General features: G+C 52.7%; 1 protein-coding gene across 1 annotated transcript in view; it reads left to right on the top strand.

Moving 5' to 3' along the window:
- KIAA1755 (KIAA1755 ortholog) overlaps window positions 1-21,684 on the top strand; it is a 37,856-nt gene that overhangs the window by 10,659 nt on the left and 5,513 nt on the right. Inside the window, 11 exon segments of the mRNA XM_044262319.1 lie at window positions 122-319; window positions 4,233-5,577; window positions 6,172-6,360; window positions 10,194-10,317; window positions 12,322-12,415; window positions 13,254-13,340; window positions 14,636-14,752; window positions 16,489-16,587; window positions 17,524-17,672; window positions 19,688-19,826; window positions 21,268-21,390. Of these exon segments, the coding sequence (XP_044118254.1) occupies window positions 122-319; window positions 4,233-5,577; window positions 6,172-6,360; window positions 10,194-10,317; window positions 12,322-12,415; window positions 13,254-13,340; window positions 14,636-14,752; window positions 16,489-16,587; window positions 17,524-17,672; window positions 19,688-19,826; window positions 21,268-21,390 (2,664 nt within the window).

Genomic DNA, 21,684 nt, shown 5'->3' on the forward strand with positions numbered 1-21,684 from the left:
GGAGGTCAGTGAGTTGGCTGCAGTCTTAGTCATATGGAGCCTGGAAGATCATGAGAAGTGGCCACTACCCTAATTATTACTGCTATCATTACTTTTCGTATTCTCCTCCTATCCCCCACAGGACCCCCCATCTCTGGACGCAGCCATCCAGCATGCCCTGGCAGGCCTCTATCCCCCTTTTGAGGCCACGGCGCCCACCATCCTGGGGCAGGTGTTCCGTCTGCTGGATTCTGACTTCCAAGGGGATGGGCTGACCTTCCTTCTGGATTTCCTTATTCCTGCCAAGCGCCTGTGTGAGCAAGTGCGAGAAGCAGCCTGTGTAAGTTTGGGAGGGAGGGTGGGGCCAGGGAACAAGCTCTCCCAGAATCAGAGGGCTGGAGGTGAGCAGGGAAGGAAGTGGGCTGGTGCGTGTCTTGTCTCAGAGCAAGAATTGAGGATGTGGGATGGTTCTCCACCCTCCCCCTGGTTTCCCCCAGTGGAGCAGGAAGCTCGCTTGGCTCTTTGCTCTCTGATTATCTAGGAGTCAGTCACGTTTGTCCTTTCACTAGCGGGGAGCAAATCCTGGATAAAAGGTGGGATGACCCTTCGGCTGGCATTGTGGGCATCTCCAAGCTGCCTTGGCTGAAGTGGGTCAGCTTCAGTGGAAATAGCAGAGAATGTTCCAGGTATTTCCTGGAGCCCTAGAGGCCTCAGGACTCACTTTTGTCCCAAGAGACCTCTTTGAACCCAGATCTCAGGAAGGCCTCTCTAAGTCAAAGTGGAAAGAAAGGTGTTTTAGGTAGGTCTCCTTGGCTGCAAATGATAGATCTTTACTCAAGGTGATCTGGCCTCAGCCCCGAGTTGATACACCAATCAAATCCCTTTCTGGCTCTTGTCTCTGCTTCTTCTTGTTTGCCAACATCAATCTTACAGGCTAGATGTCCCCCCCAAGACTGGGATCAACTCCCGTCCTGGAGAGGAGAAACTCTTGGAGAGGAAAAAGAACTCTTCCCCCTCAACTGCAGATAGAAAAGATGCCAGAAAAGATCCTGATTGGCCAGGCTTGGATTGGATGTCCATCCGTGGACCAGTTGCTGCAGCCAGAGCAATGGGATAGCGGGGTTGGCCGGGCTTGCATCATACGCCTACACCTCTGGTCAGAGGTGGTGACTGTTTTAAGGGTGGGGACAGGCCTTTGGAGACCAAGCCCTCAGATGCCTGTGGCAGGGACTTGTCTACACCCTTCACGGGGTTGCCAACTGTGCCCCCGCTGTCCCAGCCTCAAGCATCACTAAGAGGTTTGAAGCTCCCGCTGGCTCATGTGCCTCGGAGACCTAATGCATCAGGAGCAAAAAATAAGAGTGAGGACCATGCGCATCATTTCAGAGGTAGCAAGAAATTGGATATGGCAGCTAAAAGCTCAGGTTTGGGAGCCAGAACTAGAGATGGCTGGAACTGGAAGGAGACTGCGATCCTTCATTTCTCTTGCTCGGTGTGGCTTCTGGAAGGCAGAAACTGGCATACACAGTCATTGTTATTGCAGAAGGAAGATTCTCACCAAGCACCTGCTGCCAGCTCCCGTTTACCCACCCTGACACTATTTTGTGCATAACCTGCCCCTTCCAACTCCTTCCCCACGACAAGCTCTATGACTCCCCTCTTCCCTTTTTCGGCCCTTAAATCTGTATTTGCATGGCCTCCTTCCCCATGTCTTCCAGGAACAAGGGTCACAATGTTTTAATTTCCCTATTTTTTAAAAAAGATTTTATTTATTTGACAGATAGAGATCATAAGTAGGCAGAGAGGCAGGCAGGGGCGGGTGGAAGCAGGCTCCCTGCTGAGCAGGGAGTCCGGTGCGGGGCTTGATCCCAGGACTCTGGGATCATGCCCTGAGCAAAGGCAGAGGCTTTAACCCACTGAGGCACCCAGGCACCCCAATTTCCCTATTTTTAATCATAGGAGATTTTAATTATAATTATAGGTGAATTCATGTCACCTCCGAGCCCAGGGTGGGATTAATAGTATGGGGGCAAGAGTCAGGTGCCCCAGGTTCAAAGCCAGGCTCCATCACTGCGGAGCTGGGCGATCACCCTCTGAGCTTCAGTTTCCTTCATGGGAAAGCAGGAATGTGGATAAGAGGGTACCCACGTCCCAGAGAGGAAACACACAGCCTGGCACAGAGCCTGATATTCAGCAGGTACTTGGTAGCCATTGGCTGTTACTTTCCCACTTTTTTCTTTCTCCCCTGAAAATAGGAATGTGCCAGCCCCAAAGTTGGCCTTGATAAAGGCCAGCACCTGAAGGCAGCCAGCACCCTCAGATGAAGTCCAGTGGGGACTTCAGTGGGGACACAGATGCCTCCAAATGTGAAAGCCGAGGCACGAGTCCTGTTTATGCTGCTCTCAGCTATGAGGCCATGAGCTAGTTCTTTCACCCCCTTGAGCCTCAGTTGTCCTCATCTGTAAAGCGGGGATAAAGGTGCCTGAACTCCCTGCCCCACCGACTGACTGTGAGATTCAAATACATTGATCATAACCATTGTCTTTGTGGTGCGTTGCTGTTTGCACAATGCTGCTGGGCAGTTCGGCCTCGTCTAATGGGAAGGCGAGGGAAAGCAGGTTGTAAACAGCAGAACGCTCAGTGAAAGTCGTGGAGGAACTCGCAGACTGGAGGGATTTGTGGATAGGAAGGTTTCCTGCGACAGCCAAATCTACAGCGTCCCTGACGGGGACTGGTTTACCCACCTGGGGTATAAGGGCAGTCAGTTCTTGCCCCAGTTAATCAACCTGGGAAGCACCTGCTTCATTAAGGGGAACCTCAGTGTCATTCTCTGGAGCTCCCCCACATACACATCCAAATTATAGAAGATTATCTAGGTTTTACTCAAGCCACAGGGCTCTTTTCCAAAAGCCAGGTAGAGAGAGAGAGAGAGAGAGATACATGTCAGTCCCGTGGCGGGTGGGGGTGTTGCTTCTGTTGTTGCCACATTGTGTCGCTGTGGGAGCGGGTCCTGAACAGCCCGGTGGAGGGGCTCCATCAAGAGAGATCAGGTCTGGGGTGCCTGGGTGGCTCAGTGGGTTAAGCCTCTGCCTTTGGCTCAGGTCATGATCTCAGGGTCCTGAGATTGAGCCCCGAATTAGGCTGTCCACTCAGGGGGGAGGCTGCTTCCCTCTCTCTGCCTGCCTCTCTGCCTACTTGTGATCTCTCTCTCTCTCTTTGTCAAATAAATAAATAAAAAATCTTCAAGAGAGGTCGGGTCCAACCGGCTCCGGGATGCCTTGCTGTGTCCCACCTATACAGAGAATTGCTGGTGCCTCTTGTTTTTAAAAAAAAAAAAAAAAAAAATTAAAGTTTTTCCTTACCTGCCATGTCATTACTCAGTGAAGAAAAATAAATAAATAATTAAATCATAAACCAATAAATAATAAACATTCAAGTCCAGGATAGTGGAATGATTTTGTTTGTTTGCTCGTTTGTTTGTTTCAAGATCATCCAACAAGGTAGTGGTGGGGTCATGTTTCCTGGCTTTTCACCCAGGATTGTTTCGACTTCACTCTGTAATCTCTCTGCCTGAAAAATTAGAGAATGGCATAAGTGCCGTAACTGACTCATTTTCTAATGGAAAATCCCCACAATTTTTCAAAGGGCAAATGTCAAAGGGAGAGGAAATTAACATTTATTGAACGCCCACTTAGTGTACGCCAGGCATTGTGCTGTGGGGGTTTTATTTACAAGGATATAGATCTCACTTAATCCTCATACCAACCCAGTTGTATGATACATATGGTCATTCCTGTTTGCGGATAGGAAAACTGAGGCTTGAAGCGATTGCACAAATCAGCGATTCACACCTTGGACCCCGTGTCTCCCTAGCTCTCGAATGAAGGGCTCAGAGTTGATTTGGATTGAGAGAAGTCTGGGGTGGATGGGGAGAAGGGATCGTGACCCAAGCAGAACGATCCTCATGGGAAAGGCACCTGCAAAGTAGCACCTGCCACTCAGAGCTTTTCTCCCTTGGGCCAGAAGGCTAGCGAGCATTTTTAAGGTCAGGGTTAGGACTAGGATGGGGCAAGAGAGGCATTTGCTCTAGGGGATGTGTGACTTTCGAGACTCTGAGATGGGGCCCTAAGAGTTGTGTTGTAGGCACCTCTCTTGCCTCCCTGCTCCCATCCCTGACCTGCCCCAGATTCCATCAGTCCCATGGGCAGGTCCTTCCGGGGTAGGATTCTCTGACATCACCCTTCTGTCCGCAGGCCCCGTACTCACATTGCCTCTTCCTGCATGAGGGCTGGCCTCTGTGCCTGGGGGGTGAGGTCGTGGTACACCTGGCCCCCCTCAACCCTCTCTTGCTACGCCAAGGGGACTTCTACCTCCAAGTCGAGCCCCAGGAGGAGCAGTCCGTCTGCATCATGATCAAATGCCTCTCCTTGGACCTCCGCACGGTGGACACAAAGCCTGTTCCCGTGTCATCCTACCCTATACTTTTCACCCAGATGGGGCTGGAGACAATCAACAGTGACTTTGAGGGAAGCCCCCTTCACAACTGCCTGGTTGCTTCAGAAGATGGAATTGTCTCTGTGCCCTGGACCAAGATAACCAGCCCGGAGTTTGTGGATGACAGACCCCAAGCAGTGAATGTCCTTTCCCTGGCCTGGGGGTCCCTTCAGTTAGAGGCCCTCGATTTGAGCTGCCCTCCAGAACTGCCCCAGCCCAAGTCCCCAGGCTGCCAGGAGCTGCATGCCCAGAGCTTGGCCAAGGGCAAGGGCAGGACTTATGAAAACAAGTACCCAGGACTCATCAAAGTGGAGCCAGCCAGGCCTGGGGAGGTGGCCTTCAGGATGGACCATGTGGCCAGCCAGGACTTGGAGGGAGATTATGTGGTCCTTCTGGAGAGCAAAGGAGGGTCTCCTAGTAGGGAAGTGGAGACATCCCATGGGTGTCCTTTGGGGGCATTGGAGGAATTATCCAGAACTAAGGAAATCCCTTTTTCTCAAAGAACGTCACCTCTCTCAGGCACCAGTGGGGGACCTTCCTTGAAAAAATGGGCTTGTGAGAAGGCAGCAAGCTCAGAAGAGGAGCCCTGCATTTTGGACTTGAGGAGAAAGGTCAACCATAAGGTTGACTCACACACCCATGACTCAGAACAGCAGCCCCGGGAGCCCTACCTCAATGTCCTTGAGAAGCCATTACCCTGGGCCTCTGGCCTCGAGGCAGGTGGTTCAGAAGACCTGGCTTCCTCCAAGGTGCAGGGACATCTGGGAAACCCAGAAAATATGGTCCAGCCCAGGCCTGACCCAAAACAAGAGTCCTCCCTGCATCTGTGCCCAGCTTCCCCTCCTGCTACTCCAGTCCCTGAAACCAAGATGGAAGAGAGGGCCAAACTGAGCCATGGGAGACTTTCCAAACCTGGACCTGGCCCCAGTCAGAACACCTCCTCCTCCAGGTCCCCCACTCCTGGGCTTAGATTCTCCTTCTTGAAAGGGCAAAGGCAAGCCCCGGGGCCACCAGAGAAAGCCTCACTCCAGCACGACGGGCCCTGGAAAGTCTTGTGTTCGCTCTACTCTCCCAAACCCAACCGAGCCAAGGGCTTGGGGAAAGGTAAGGTGCCCACTCACTCGGCTGGACAGGGGACTATTCTCTGGACATGACCAGGTGACAAGGAGGCTCAGGATGCCAGGGACAGAGACCCCCCCACACACACACCACTGAACTGGTTCAGCCTCAGGGTTTTAGTGCACGGGGAGCATGTCAAGAGACTTAAAGTCTCAGGGATCTGGAATAGCTATTCTGAGCCGTCCTGAGTCCACAGTCAGCTCGGTCCCGCAGCGGCTGGCTGGGCTTGGTCAAGGACTCCTTCTTGGTGCAGTGTGGGTGTCCCCTACCTCACACAGTTCTTCTGAAGTTCAAAGACACATTAAAAGTAAGCAGCTTAGGGATGTCTGGCTGGCTCAATCGGAAGAGCGTGTGACTCTTAATCTCAGGGTTGTGAGTTTGAGCCCCACGTTGGGTGTGCAGATTACCAAATAAATAAATAGACTTTAAAAAAAAAAGGGCCTAGCATAATACTTGCCACATGGTAGGAGACCAGTAGCCATAAGCTGTTATTGTCAGTCAGAAAATGCCACAGAAGACATTTCCTCCAGGGAAACCCAGATTCTCCTTAATACCGTTTTCTTTGTTGCTCTTCCCCAGTTGGGACAACTCAGACCAAAGCATCTGGCCCAGCTGCTGACTCAGGCCCACTCACCAGGGAAAAGGCTGGCTTTCCAGAAGGTCCTCCTGGAAGAGTCCCCGCTGTGGATGAGGAGACCCCAGGGCCTGAACCCAGGATGGGGGCTCTGAGTGTGGAGCTGTTCCAGTCAAGAATAGCATGTCTTCCAGGTCCTCGGGGATCATAGGGCAGCTGGAGGTGGAGAGGAGGGTGGTAGGGTAGGGTGAGGGTGTGTTGGGGTGGGGAGTCTCTGAGCATCCTGGTGTTGGTGGGTGTGGAGGAGACAGGGAAGGTCCTGGAGGCTTGTGTTCTGGACCAAGTGCCCCTGGGACTCAGGCTCATCATATTTCCAGTGAAGGAACTGGATTATATGAAAGCAATTTCTAGATATCCATCCATCCATCCATTCATCCATCCATCCATCCAACTATCCATCCATCCATCCATCCATCCATTCATCCATCCATCCAACTATCCATCCATCTATCCATCCATCCATCCATCCATCCATCCATCCATCCATCCATGTATTAAACCATCCATCCATCCATCCATCCATCTATCCATCCATCCATCCATCCATCCATCCATCCATCCATCCATCTATCCATCCATCCATCCATCCATCCATCCATCCATCCCTCCAACTATCCATCCATCTATCCATCCATCCATCCATCCATCCATCCATTAAACCATCTATCCATCCATCCATCCATCCATCCAACTATCCATCCATCCATCCATCCTACTTTTTAGTGAGGCAGCCAGCATGAGTGTCTTAGGTCTGTTCCCTAGAAACAGGGTCTAAGACAGGGATCCTTGGAGAAGTGATTTGTTGAAGGTGGTTCTCAGGAGAAGGGGAGTGAGGAGAGCAGGACAGGGCAGGGGAGGAGCTGAGTGACAATGGGGCCTGACCCCGTGAAGGTCTGGGACATGAATTATACCGCAGAGCTGGTTCCATTTTAAGGTGTAGGGGGCTGGTCTGTTGTGTGCTTGGATCTGTTGGTCATCAACCCAGGCGGGGCCTGGGATGCAGGGTGAGCCTGTGATCCAGTTCAGTTGAGGGCAATTCTCTAGAGAACGGGACATCTGTGAGCCAATACAGTCAGCAGTCAACAGCCGCTGGGGGATGGGTATCAAGCCTGACAAAGGGATCCAAGTGGGGTTTTACCAGCATCCAGTAGAGAAGATGTTATCCCTTCTGTTGAATATTTATTCATCTTTGCAACAAACATTTCTTTAATACCTGCTGTGTACAGCCAGGCCCTGGGCTTAGCACTGAGGATTCATCGGGGAACAAGACTGATGTGTGCTCTGCTCTCAAAAAGTCTATATTCTCAGGGTAGAGAAAATTCAATAGGTTATTACAATCCAGTGTAAACAAATTGCACTGTGGAGGAGTACGGGGTGCTTGGGAGGACCGATGAGTGCCCTGGCCCAGGCTTGGGCGAGAGGAGAGGTCAGGGAAGAAGGAGGAAGCAATATAAAGCTCAGTCCTAGATCATGACTAGGTTTTATCCAGGTGAAGGGGTGGGAACAGTGTTCCGGACAGAGGGAACAGAATGTGCAAATGTCCAGAAGCAAGAAAGACCTCAGGGCTTTTTGTGACCTACTGTCTTGAAAATCTATTTTACTTCATAGACCTGTACCATTTTGTGCTGAGTGCTGGGATACAATGAGTGGAGCCCTCAGTTTTGTAGTATTGAATAAAGGCCTACATTTGCTGCAGGAGGCTGCAGTGGGAGAAGGGCTTCTACAGAGGGCAGAGAGGAGGTCTTCCTGGAGGAGGTGGCATCTGAACTGGGCTTGGAAAGATAAGGAGAGCTTCACCAGACAGAAGTGGGAGGGGAGAGAATCCCTGGCAGAAGAAACAGCATGGACAGAGGTGGGAGGTGAGAAAGGATCCGCCTAACTTAGGCAATGACCGATGACTCTTTCTGGCTGGGCCATAGGTGGCAAGGGGTGACACAGTCTATTAGTTGTAGATGATGATCTGATCTTCACGTGGTCTTCTCTCTGTGTGTCTGTGTCCACATTTCCTCTTTTCATAGGGACACAAGTCATATTGGATTAGGGGCCACCCCAATGAACTCATGTTAACTCAATCATGTCTTTAAATACCCTGTCTCTAAATACAGTTACATTCTGAGTTCCCGGGGATTAGGATTTCAACATATGGAAGTGGGAGGCTATAGGAAGAACACAATACAGCTGATAACACAAAATGAATGAAATGAGCCTGGAAGAGTGTACAGCCCCTGGGGAGACTTAAGGGGCAAGTGGAGAAACTTGCACTTTTTCCTAGAGGCCATGGGGAGCCATGACCTGTTTAGAGTAGAGGAGCAGCACCCCACAGAGCCTCTACTGAGCTCCAGTCATGGATCTACAGAGACAGGAGCTCATCTCTCCTGGTGGTCAAGGGCCAGAGCAAGCATGATTCAAGGAGGTGAGGGACCTGGTTCTGTGCGAGACTGGGAAGCCACTTCCCCTTGCCAGGCTCCAGTTTCCTTATCAAGAAAATGGGCCTGGGGACGATGATGCAGCATTGCCTGACCTGACGGCCCCAGTGGCTGCGAGAAGATTTCAGAGGAACATGGACAGATATCTCTGACTTTGTAGGTTATACCATTTTCTCATATTTAATCATTGCACATTTTTTTTTACTTTCTCTTATAAAAAATACTAACATACCAAAAAAAAAAAAAGCAGAGACTGTAGTGTAATGAACACCCACTTACCCATTATTCAGATTTAATAAGTCTTAACATTTTGGCGTAAGTGAAAGATCTTCATATCTTGTCCCTGAATACTTCAGCATGCCTCTCTCAGCTCTGAAGATATTTTCCCTAAGAACTGCAATACCATTAGCCCATCTAACAAAACTTAATATAATTTCCTAATACTACTCAACCCCCAGTTCATATTCAAATTTCCCATGTTGTCCCCAGTGAAATGCTTTTCCTTTTGAAATTTATAAATGAGTATCACGGGGAAAAGAAAAATCCAACCCATGATCTCGAGAGGATCTAAACTTAGACACACACGATCGGACATCTTTTAAGAAATGTCAAATTTGCAAATGTGCATGAAGGAAAGACTGTTCTAGAAGGTCTGCACCCGTGTGTGAGACAGCACTTATGAAGGCTGTTAAGCTTGTCTCTAAGACTTCCTGAGCCATAAAGGGTCTTGCACGCTTACATACTGTAGAAGGTCGTGCCCATGTGGAGTGGACGGTGGCTGTTACAAGTTGGTTCTGAGTGAGGTGACTCTGGAGGGCAGGGCTCTGGGCCCAGGGTGTGAGGCAGGCCCAGTTTCCAGAGGCCTGAGCCTCTTTCCTTCCTCTGTGCTCTCCCCTCACCACCGTGCAGCTAGGCTGCGCTGACTCCCTGGGTCTTGGACTCTCAGCCCCTATGGGGACAGTGGGCCAGGCAGCCCTGATTCCTGGAATGGGAAACAGTCTACAGAACCCATGGGTAAAAGACTGCAAGAATGAAGTGTGAGCTGGCAGCCCTGGGCCGGGAGCAGAGATGAGGACAGAGGTGATGTTCCGTGTAACAATGGTTGTCACTGAACCCGTGGCTCCGTGTGTTGCTCAGGACGATCTCATTTAGCCCTCGAAATGACCTAGTAAGCTCCACATTCTATTCTCCCCTTTTAACAGATGAGGAAACAGGCTCAGAGGCACAGCGACTAGCCCAAGGACACACAGTGAGTCAGTGCCAGGCTGATACTTGAACCCATCCACGTGCCTCCAAAGTCGAGTCCCTGAGCTGTGCGTCCCAGAGTGCCCTGTGCAGAAGGGAGTCCAGAATGAGGGAGTCCAGAATGAGGGAGTCCAGAATGGAGGGCGGAGTCAAAGACAGCTTTCTGAGGATGTGGCTATTGAGCTGGGTCTTGAAAGCTGACTCAGAGTTCAGAGTGGCCGAGGGAGGAGAGAAAGGACATCCGAGGTGGAGAGACCTGGGGTTCTCACTGCTCACCTGTGTCCTTCCTTCTCCAGGTGGTCGGGACAGGGCAGGGAGGCCCCTGCTTCTGGTGTCAACCACTGAGGGGGCCTGGGAGGCACTGTGGTGCACAACCTCAGAAGTCACCAAGCTGCTTTCCTACCTGTGCACTGTCCCCAGGTAAGGGGCTGGGCCAGCTGGCCACTCTGTCCCCTTTTGACTTCTTGGCCCAGAGTCCCGGGCTGGGCACTGAATAGGCAGACACCATGCCCTTCCACCTAGTCGTCTGTTCCCAGAGCCAGTCCCAAGCCAGATGCTGGGGGGAGGGGGGAGCAGGACAGACTTAGTCCCTGCCATCAGGGGGTTCCCAGATTGCGGGAGGTGGATGGCGTGTGAGGAGCAGAGCATGGACGAGCAACTCTTAGGAGCATCAGTGTGGTGAAGAGAAGGGGGGTGATGTAGATCGGTGACGATTAGTGGGTGATCCAGGCTGATTTCTAAGACGTCTACTTCCGCACCTGCATGACTTCAGGTTGGTCTGGCTGGGGAAAGCCTCCATCTTTTCCTCAGCCTTCCAGCCCCCAGCCAGGAGGGTCTCAGAGGTGGTGTTTGTTCAGGACTGTGCTAGAGACCCCAACCCAACCTAGAGGCTGTGTGGCTAGGGGTAGGGGATGGAGGCACTGGAAGAACCCTTTGGAACCTTCTCCATACCCTCTACCCGTGGGAGCTATCATTGCCACTTGCTGGCCATTAAGATTTTTCTTCCTCTTCTCCAAGGTGGTGGCCTGAGGGGGAGATGGGACCCACTTTTTTCGTGCTGAGAAGTGGTCAGTATGATAGACAGAGTCCTGGAATCCCACCAACTTGCTGTGTGACCTTGGGGCAGTAACCTCCCCTCTCTGAGTGTCACTTGAAAAAAAGGGATGACCAAGTGGACTCTGGGGACCAATGTAAACTGTGGAGTCCTGGCCCCAGCTTCACACTAGGCCACGCTAGAGACTCAGACGCTCCTCACATCAGGGCCTGCCCCCCAGGTTGGTGGCCAGGCCTGTGTGGAAGCAAACAGCTCTCCCAGCATGAACAGCAGGAGGCAGGCAAGGTGCGGGGCCTCTTCTCACCGTCTGCCATGTCACCGCTCTGTGCCTCAGTTTCCCCTTCTAGGATCATGACAAAAGCAGACATTTATGTTCCTCTTACCCTGCACAGTCACTGAGTGCCTCACTCCAATGAATGCATCAGTCCTCACCACAGCCGGCCCCACGGGGTCAGCACTATGATCCCCATTACAGACGGGAAAATGGACTCTCAGCAAGATGGAACATCTTGTCCAGGTTCCAGACACTGTACCACAAGTCCACCACCACACTGGCTGCCTCCATTTTTTCTGTGAACTGGCTGGACTTCAGGCTTGGAGGTCCTGGGGGTTATTTTCCCAACCTGCCTGATCATGAGGACGGCCAAGGGCACTTGGAACTGCACAGCCTCCCGGCCCCATCCTGGATCTGCTGGGGGGATGGGGCAGGGGCGGGGGTGACGAACCGATTACTTTGACAAGTCCTGACAACTGGGCCAGTTTGGGAAATCCTAAGATCATCACCGAAAAGTACACCGGGAACCACTGAGGGTGTTCGGGCTGCGAGCAACAAATCCCAGTTCAAAATGTCTTAACTGATAAGGAAATTTAACTTTCTTGGTCTCCATTTTCTAGCTCTTAGGAGGAAACTGGTAAAGGAGAGCCTTTCTTTCCCAGAAGTTCCCCCATGGTTGCTGGCCTCAACCAATCAGAAACCAGCCCCTGGGGGACCTGTTATATGGAGGGCATGGGATTCCCGAACAAAACGTGGGATTCCTGAAGAAAACGAGAGCTCTGCCCACAGGGAAACGATGGGTTCAATGCTGGACGACTCGTCCGCTGCAGTGGGAACAGTGGCTTATAGGGTGTGAGAGAGGGCTGTGTGAGGTACTGTGGGACACCGAAGAGGAAGCAATGGACTGCACCTGGAGAGAGATCATGGAGGGCTTCCTGGAGTGGGGTGGGCGTTGGCAGTTAGTTGGTCTTGTAGGAGGAAGAGTTCACCAATAAATCAAGGCTCCTGGAAGCCAGTCCCCTCGCCCCCATAGGTCCTTCCCCCTAGAAAGCCTGGTCCATCCAGCAAGATTGCCAACTCTGTTTACCACCCACAGGCCTGAAGATAAAACCAAGGGGCTGGCTGTTGTGATTGATGCCAGGAAACAGCCCCCGCATCCTGGTCTGGTCAGTGCCCTGCAGGCCACCCAGGTGAGTGGGCAGTGGACAGCCTCAGCCTAGCAAGTGTTGGGAGCTCCAGGGGACTTGTGGTGCTCATGGAGCCCAGGGGACTGAGAGCTGGAACCAGGAACACCAGGCAGACACTCTTAATTACAGTACAGAAATCCCAGCCCAAAGAGGCCTGAAGAGAGAGAGAGTTCATTGGTTCATTTGACTTGACAATCCGGAAATTAGATCCAACTTCAAGTATGGCTTGATTCAGGGGCTCAAATATTGTCTCCAAGATTCTCCTGGGAGGGCGCTGTTCTCAGCCAGGCTCCCTGCCTTGGTGGCTATCTGGTTCCCAACAGCTTTCACTTCCCATGGTCTTTCATTTAAATCCAGTAGGACAGAGTGAGAGATTCTCTTCCCAGCGGTCCCAGCAAGTTTCCTTCTGTCTCCTTAGCTCAGGTGGCCATCCCCCAACCAATCTCCATGGACAGGGGAATGCGGCACACTGATCGGCTTAGACTTGGGTCCCCTGAACCTCATGAGCGTAGAATGCCGGAGGAAGAGGTTCCTAAATCAATGGGTTAGGCAACAGAGGAAGCGGAAGGTTGGCATATGCTTACCTTATGGTCTGATCTCCTCTTCTTCCTTCTCCTCCTCACTTTATAATGGGGAAACTGAGGCCCAGTGGGGATGGATCATCTAGGAAGTTTGTAACGCAGCCTGGACCTGCTGTTCTGTTGACTCGCAATGACTCACCCTCCAAACATCCCACCTACACATCCCCCACCACGCCCCACCCACCCTGTTTGCCTGAATCTTAGCAGGGGACTCAGTGAAGGTCTAGGCAGAGCCCCCCTGAAGTCATTCTCTCTGACAGGCTCTGGCCCCAGCCTCCATGGGTGCTGTGCTCTACCTGGGGGACGAGGAGGCTGCTCTCCAGCCGGGGATGCTGCCTGACATCCAGGTGAGTGGGGGAGCTGACCTGAGCTGGGGTGCAGAATTCAGCAGCTAGGGAAGGTTAACAAGTTCAAGGTCAGCCTAGTAGAGGTCAGCAAGTACAAGGCCGGGTGCTACAACTCCAAGCCCCAGCCTCTCTGGGAGGTGCTTCCAAACCATACAGTTCTCCCTCTCTGGCAATGCCAGCAGCTCCTGGCTCATGACGGACCTGCAATGGCATGAAGACTATTTAAAAAAGCTTCATCTCCTCGACCCCTCCTTCCCTTTTTTTCAGATGGGGAAACTGAGGCCCAAGGCCACGCAGCAAGCTAGAGGCATATTGCGGCCCCGATCTTCCTGCCTCCCCCCTCCTTTGGGTCTCTCAGCATCTCGGGTTCAGATCATTTAGGGCTTTGCAAGAAAGAGGCCTGCCACTTTCTTTAACCAGTGCATGTATTACAATCATGGTGTGGGCACCCTGCCCTCTGCCTTGTTTCCGAAAATGATTTTAAAAGCCTCCTTCCTCTTTCTCCTCATCGGTAAAGAGACACACTGTGAGCCAGGACGTGCATTTCATGCTTTTATGGACCAGCGAATCCCTTGAGGGACCTTGTCAAAGTGCAAGTTCCAATGAAGGAGTTCTGGATGGGGCGTGGGATTCCGCATCTCTAGGAGCCCATAGGTGGTGCTGAGGCCTCTGGTCCGTGGACCACACTTTGAGTACCAAGGAGAACAGACGGGTCCCAAAAAACTGAATCCACCTGATCCCAAGCTTAGGTATCTGGAGCTGGGCCTGGCATAATCATTCATCTTTAGCGCCCAGGAGAAGCAGCCACTTAGTCCCTCCTCCATGTCTTAGAGGACATTCAGATTTGGTGAACTTTTTCATCAGCCCCAAGAAGGAGACAGCACCTTGGTGGGTTGTCAGAGGACAGTACAAGGATTCCAAAGAAGTTACAAGAAAAGGGTCAGCATCAATCAATTTGTGTGATGGCCTGGAGAGCTATGCTGGGAAAGAGCCTGGCTTAGAGGGAGCCAGTGCTGTGATTGATTAGTGATGTCTGCCTGGGCCCAGGCTAAGAGGTAGGGTATGTTAAGTGCTTTGATGTGCCATTTCTTAGCCAGGGTCTCATTCTTAATGTTGATTTGTCAGACTTTCCAGAGAAGATCCTTGGTCTTAAAGGATCCAACTCTTAAAGACAGGGCCAGCCTTCCCTGCAGCGGGTGGAGCAGTAGTGGGATGGGGATCTGGCAGGCCCTTCTCAAACATATGTCCCCACCTGGAATCCTCCAGTACTCCTGACTGACTTCTTTGATCTGCAGGTAGAGGTGGTGACCTCACTGAAGGCTCTCGGCCACCACGTGGACCCCAGCCAGCTGCCCCCAGCCCTGGAGGGCTCCCTCCCCTACTGCCACAGCGAGTGGGTGCAATTCTTCCAGGTGCCTGCCCTCACAGCCTCTACCCCCCAACCCAGTCTCCTCCTCTTCCTCCCTTCACACTCTTGCTTCAGGGATCCAGCGACTCTGTCAGGTTCCAAACCAGACATTCAACAAACATTTATGATGAGGGTTCAGAGGGTGGTGATTAAGAGCTGAGGCTCTGGGCCCAAAGTGCCTGGGTTTCATTCCCCACTCTGCTGTGTGACCTTAAGTAAGTTACCTACCTTCTCTGAGTCCTTTTCTTTTAGTCCAAAATTGGGGAGGGGCGGTAAAGATAGTTGTTTCCAAGGGGGCTGTTGTGAAGATTAATTGAGTTAATGCAGGCGAAGAGCTTGGAAGAGTGGCTGGTGTGCATACACCAGCTGTGTCTGTTGTTAACTGAAAAGACATCAGCATACATTTGTTCTGGGCCTTGCACAACTCAGAGAGCTCAGGGGCCGGCGGGGGAGGCAGACATGTTCCCTTCTGAGAGAGGAAGATCAGGAAACAGCCCGCACTGGGCTCCTTCCCCTCATGATCTCAGCCTCTCCTCAGCACAACCCCGGAGGGGGCATTTCATGTGCAGTTTAACACACGAGGACACCCAGGGCAGTGTTTGTGTGTGTGATGATGGGGAGGGACTAGCACAACAGCACACAGAAGATTCCAGGCTTAAATCGCACGGAAACCAGTGCCCATAAATGTCGCCCTCGACTTTCCCTACTGCTCATCCTCGGCACTGTTCACGTTTGGGACTGGATAATTCTCTTTTGGGAGGAGCTCTCTTGTGCATTGTGGCATGATTTATACTGTCCCTGGCCACTACCCACTCTGACAGGGGCACCTTGCAAATTTCAACAACCGAAAACATCTCCAAGCATTGCCTGATGTCCCCTGGGGGACAAAAATCACCCCCCACCCCCCGGTGAGAACCGCTGGTCCCCACTGACCGTCGCGTGCAGTGGTTTGTTTACTTGTTTGGAGCCTGGGTTCTCTCCTGTTGAACCCGTGCCCATTTTTGAAAAGGCAGAGTGGGTTCAAAATTCAAAAATGCTGCTGAAGGGTGTATATATTGAACGATCTCCTTTCCTATTCATCCCACCGGCCCCCAATTCCCCTCTGATGAATCCAGTGGTCTTTGAACTCTATATTCATGAAATCTAGCCCATAGGCCCAGAATATAAAACTAATGATGATGATGGCTAAGACACTAAGTGCCTCACCCACATGAACCCATTTCATCCTCCTGCAAGCCTGTAAGGTAAGGACGACTGCGAACCCATTTCATAGAGGAGGAAGTAGAGGCACAGAGAGGTTAGGCAACTTGCCCAAGGTCTCACAGCCTGTCAGTGGTGGAGCTGGGCTGAAGGGGGACCCAGCAGAGGATGTCCCCTATCTCCGCCCTCCCACATCTGCTCCTGCCCCTTCCCCCAGAGGATACCTTGGGTCTTCTTTCCTCTCCCTCTCTCCTTCCCAGCCCAAGTGGTTCTCAAAGTGTGGTCCCTGGACCAGCGGTATCAGCACCACCTGGGAACTTACTAGGGATGTACCTTCTCAGGCCCCTCCCAAAAGAATTCAATAAAGAACTCAGGAGTGGGGCTCAGCAGTCTGGATTTTGACCATCCCTCCAGGTGATTCTGATGCAGCTCAAGTTTGAGAACCATTGCTTGATGCCCGCCCTGGGTCCCCCTGGCGTGGGCAGGCGCCCTCCTCAGGGGCCCAGGCTGACACCCCGGCTCTGGTCTTCCATCATGCAGAAGTTGGACCCTTTCCTTGCTGACCTCCACCGGGCCGCCTCCTTGCTAAAGGCTTCCATCAACCAGATTGAGAAGAGCGAGCCCCCTGGAGGGGTGCAGGTGAGCCAGGTTCATGGGGTGGGGAAGCCCCTCTGTACCCCAGATTCCGTGGACCAAGGGGTTCAGTGAAGGGGACAGCATGCTGGGCATAACCATCCCCCTTTTTCATTCATTCATTGGACTAATATTTATAGGCCACTCGCTGTGTATCACGCCCTGGGGACCCCAGCCTGGGGCAAAACGACTAGTCCCTGCCTTTGGAGGGTGTCGTGGATGCAGTGCTAGAGGCAGTCCTTTTAAAAGCAAACAAAGAAATGGATATGTAGCTACAAAGTGTGCCAAATGCCAAGAAAGATCGAGAACCATAGGGAAAGAGGGGGGACCTCCGTAAAGAGATGGTGTTTAAGCAGACTCCTGAGAATGACAAGGGGCCGGCGATGGGAACAGGAGGGGGACTGTGCCAGGTGGAGGGCAAATATGTGCCAAGGTGCTGAGGGAGGATTGTTCTGGTATGTTCTAGAAGAGCATGGAGGCCAATGTAGAACAGAGCGGTGGGAGCAGGGTAGGAGAGGAAGAGAACAACAGGAGGATCTTCTAACCCCACGGAGGCTGGATCAAGGAGTTGGGCTGGGCTGGGACTCTAAGCTGCCAGAGAAGCCTCGGAGAGTTCTGAGCAGCAGGATGAACGCCTTGGTCCTCTGAGATCCTTCCAGCTGCCATATGGAGAACAGAGGGAGCCAGCGAGCTGCAGGGAGACCAGTGAAGAGGCTGGGCTGAGTGTCCCACAGAGATGAGGAGGTTGGACCAGTGAGGTTGCCATGGTGATGGGAGGAAGCATGGCTGGAGGAGATGTTTTAGAGATAGAAAGGATGGACTTTCTGCAGAACCTTGAATACCAAACTGGGGGACTCAGGCACGATCTGGGTGTGGGGAGCCCTGGAAGGCTGTAGAGTGAGAGTGGGGACTGAGCCTCAGGCCACCTCCCTACACTGACAGGAGGCCTCCACGTGTCTGAGCAAGTCCAAGGAGCTGATGGAGGCCGTGCTGAGGGACCCAGGCCTGCTGGGCCTCCAGCGGGAAGGGGGAGCCACTCTGGCCAAGCTGCAGCAGGAAGCTGGTAGGCTGGATTCCAACCCCGATGTCAGGTATGAACGGCCAGGGTTTTCCTCACCCACCTTTGTTCCCTGGCCCTGGGGGCTTGGAGCTGGGGACCCACCAAGCGGGCCCTAAGAACATCTAGGATGGGGGCATTTGCAGGGCTCATATCCTGGGCTGAGGCTTTGGTAAGGTCCCCGTCCCTTCTTTGCTGCCTCTCCTTCAGCCCCGGCGCTCCTCAGCCCAGGTAGGTGTCCAAGGACAGCCCCTGCTCATTTCTGGTCACCCTCGAGCGCTTTCTCTGACTTTCTAAGACACTAGGCTGCGTCCCTTCAAGGGTCCATCTTGTTTATTCCCCAGAAGAACCTCGTGAGGGCCGTACCATCCTCATTTGGCTGATGGGAGGCCGAGGCTCAGGGAAATGCTCTAACAGCACCGCCCGCCTTCCCTGGTGGGCTCCTCAGCCCCGCTCAGGAAACCTTAGGTGGCATCAGTGGTCTCAGAGCCACAGAACAACAGACACATATTCCTGGAAAGTACTGGTTTGCTTACATTTCGGGGTGGGGGGTGCAAGTCAGTAATTAAATCCGTCAGTAATTGGAGCTATTTTATCTCCATTAGAACAAACACAATTACAAAGTTTACACAAGCTTCCAAGAATCATTTGTTTATTTAACCAACACCTGAATAGTACTTAGTATGAGCACAGCCCTGTCCTAAGGACTTTGCAAATATTAACTTGTTTAATTCCCACTAGGAGGAATCTAGCATTACCCTCCTTTTACAAAGGAGGGGCCTGAAGCCCAGAGGGAGGTTGAGTGACTTTCCCAGGATCACACAGCTGACCTGTACCGGGGTCCGGACTTCAACTCAGGCAGCCTGAACCTGTCACCTTGAACTGCAGCCACAGACAGATTCACGCTGATGTGGGGCCCGGTGCTGGGCTGGAGCCATCTCCCTGCCCTTCACACGGCCTGGTGGGGCTGGCACTGTCCTTCCCAGCATGACCCCGCCTCCCTGGCTGGTTCCCTGGCTCCTCCGTCCTCCGTGGGCCTCTCCAGACTGTTGACCCCCAGAAGTTCCACCAGGGGGCGCTGTGGTCCCACATGAGCCGCTGAGCCTACTTGTTCTGTGGGGAGGACCCTGCAGCTCCCGGTCCGCCCTCACGCCCGCCCCTTCCTCTCTCTGTCCCTCCAGGCAGGCTGGTATTTTCCAGCGGGAGCACCACCGACTCTGGGCCCTCATCTCTTCCTGGAAGGGCAGCGATCTGTGGGAAGCTGCCGTCCGTTGAGGAGGCCCAGAGCAAGGATAGCAGGCTTTCCTTCCAAAGCATTTTTTTCCTTTTTCCTTCTCAAGTTAAGACCCCATAGGGCAGAAGAGGGTGGGGTAGGATTTGAGGGGTGTTCCTCCCCTCACCGCAGTGTTACCACACCTCACTCCCGTCTGCGTCCCTTCACTTATGTCTTACTGGCTTTGTCAATATTTAAAAAGCTGCACACCAGGTTTCAATACAGAATGCCATGCATGAGAGTCTGTTCCTCTCTCTGGACCGCAGTTTTCCCATCTGTAAAATGGAGGCTGGGCTACAAGAGTGTGTTACTCCCACTCACCATCTTTACAATAGAAGTAATAAGCGCTAATGCACACTGTGTGCTGGGCACTGTGTTAAGAGGTTTGAGTGTGTGAGGGCTGTTTCTCACCTTCGCTGCCCCCAGAACTGTCCAAGAAGCTTTAGAAAGCACTGATGTCCACACTGCACTCAAGAGTCTGATTCCGCGGCTTGGGGTGGGTGTGAAGATTTGAACCCAGATCTGTCCAGCTCACTTCATATCCTCCCAGGGAAGGGGAGGGGGTCATTTGCTTTCCTGCTGTGTCCTCTGGTCTTCCCAGTCCCTTGGAAGGCCAAGTCTGAGGTCCAGAGAGGTATAGGGCCCTATCAAAGGTCACACAGCAACTCAGCAGCTGGAATCCCCAGGCCAGAACCATGGAATTGGTGGGAGGTTGCAGGCGGGTACTGGTGGGGAGGAACATCTGGGGCCCCTTTTCCCCCTCTTCCGCCTCCCAGGAGTCATCTGGCTGAAGCTGTCGCCTTGTACGGCCTCGTGGATGAGCGGCTGCATGTCCTAGTCAGTGCATCTAACCATCTCCTGGGGAGGCTGGAGCTCCGGATCCGCCTGGGCCGTCTGGAAGCTGCCATCCTCCAGGTGAAAGGGGAGGCTGGCTTCCCTGCAGAGAAAACCCTGCCCCAGGTCCTGCCCCAGCAGGCACTCTGCTCTGGCGTAAGGACACAAGGCTGGCCATTCTTCAATGCCAGGTGGGCCTCCGGTTACGTGGCCGTGACATGGCATTCTCTAGGTGCCGGACGTGTGAAGGCAGAACCCCCCGCCCCAAAGCCCTACCCCGCCAAGCCCTGAGCCAGAGCCTCTGCACCTACCAGGATTTTCCAACCCATCCCTTGCCAGGGATGTGGGAGGATGGCGGGATTCCTCCCACTCATCAATGAGGATGCAGAGGCTGGGAGACATGACATCATCTGCCTGTGGTCACACACCTGGGGATCCCAGAGCCTGCCCTGGCATCGCTGCTCTGACTGTCGGGGTCTCAAGCCAGTGCACCCCTCCAGGCTGGAGCTGTGGAGCATGCAGACAGCGTGGGCACTAATCCTGGCTCCAGCCACTGATGATGACCCTAGGCAGGTTATTGCACTGTTCGCTGCCTCAGTTTCCCCATCTGTTTAGTGGGGAATAATGTAAGTGCCTGCTGTGCTGGGCTTTTTGAGGATAAAATGAGTGAATACATACTCTTGAAGGCATCCCAGAATCAGAAGGGGACATTTGCTCAGGGGTTGGAGAGCCGCTGTCCCTTGCTGATTCCTCTTGTCTGCCCCATTTTGCCCCTGAATAAGTTGAGGCCCAGAAAGGGGAAGTGACTTGCCCAGTCGATACACTGAGTGCATAGCACCTTACTTCATAGAACCCATGCACCTTACTCTACAGAAGGCAGCTTTTCCTCTGGCACTGTTTGTATACCCCTGAGGGTGGGGAGCTCACTACTCTCAAGGCTGCCTCTTCTATGATTGGTGCCAGCAAGTGGTTAGACGAAGTGAAATTTGCTACCCTGTGACTTGGTTCAAACAAGTGTGCATGATGCTGGCCAGGCCAGATACCCTCTGGGGTCCCCTTTGGGGAGTACTCTCCCCTTCAGATATTTGTTTTGATTTAATTTAATTTATGTAATTAATTTAACTTAATTTATTTGAGCAATAGAGAGAGTTAGCAAAAGAGAAGGAGCAGGGGGACAGGCAGAGGAAGAAGGAGAAACAGACTTTCCGCCTAACAGGATGCCCAAGGCAGGACTCGATCCTGGGACTATGTGATCATGACCTGAGCCAGGGGTAAACGCTTAACTGACTGAGCCACCCAGGCTCTCTTTCCCTTCAGGTAGCTGAAGAACGTGACAATGCACCCAGCCTCCCCAAGCTATTGCTCCTGACCTGGGATGGTGTCAGTCTAGGCCAGTGGGCACGGGTCCAGCCACTGAATAACTGAGGACAAGAAGATCCCCATCTCCAAGGGAGTTGGGGAACCGGCTAAGAGACATCCCCCAGGTCCCCCCACCATTCCAAACTTCCCTCCCCTGCCCTAGGTCAGCAACTGGATGGAGCAGGAGGGGAGCCGGTGCCTGCAAGCGCTGACCCCCAAAGACAGAAGCTTGGAGACCGTGGAGAAGGCGCACGTGGAGTTTGAGGACTTCTTTCTCCAGGCTGCAGTGCGTTCCTAAGACTGGGAGCAGGACCAAGGCACATGGAGAGGGCAGTGGAGGAGGAGGGCATGGCTGGGGCAAAGGTGTGGAGGTTGGAGAGCGCAATGAAACTTCCAGAGATAGTGAGAAGACCAGCTGAGATCACAGAGGGTTCAGCTTAGATGCTATCTCCTCCAGGAAGCCTTCCAGGATCATCACTAGACCAAAAAAACCTCTCTCAGAATCCCTGGAAGATTTCATCAAATGCAGAATTCCAGGGTCCTACCGGAGACCTATTCAGTCAGACTTGGAAGTCAGGGC

This window comes from Neovison vison, chromosome 8 (genome assembly GCF_020171115.1).
Source record: "Neovison vison isolate M4711 chromosome 8, ASM_NN_V1, whole genome shotgun sequence".
Taxonomy (NCBI): Eukaryota; Metazoa; Chordata; class Mammalia; order Carnivora; family Mustelidae; genus Neogale; species Neogale vison.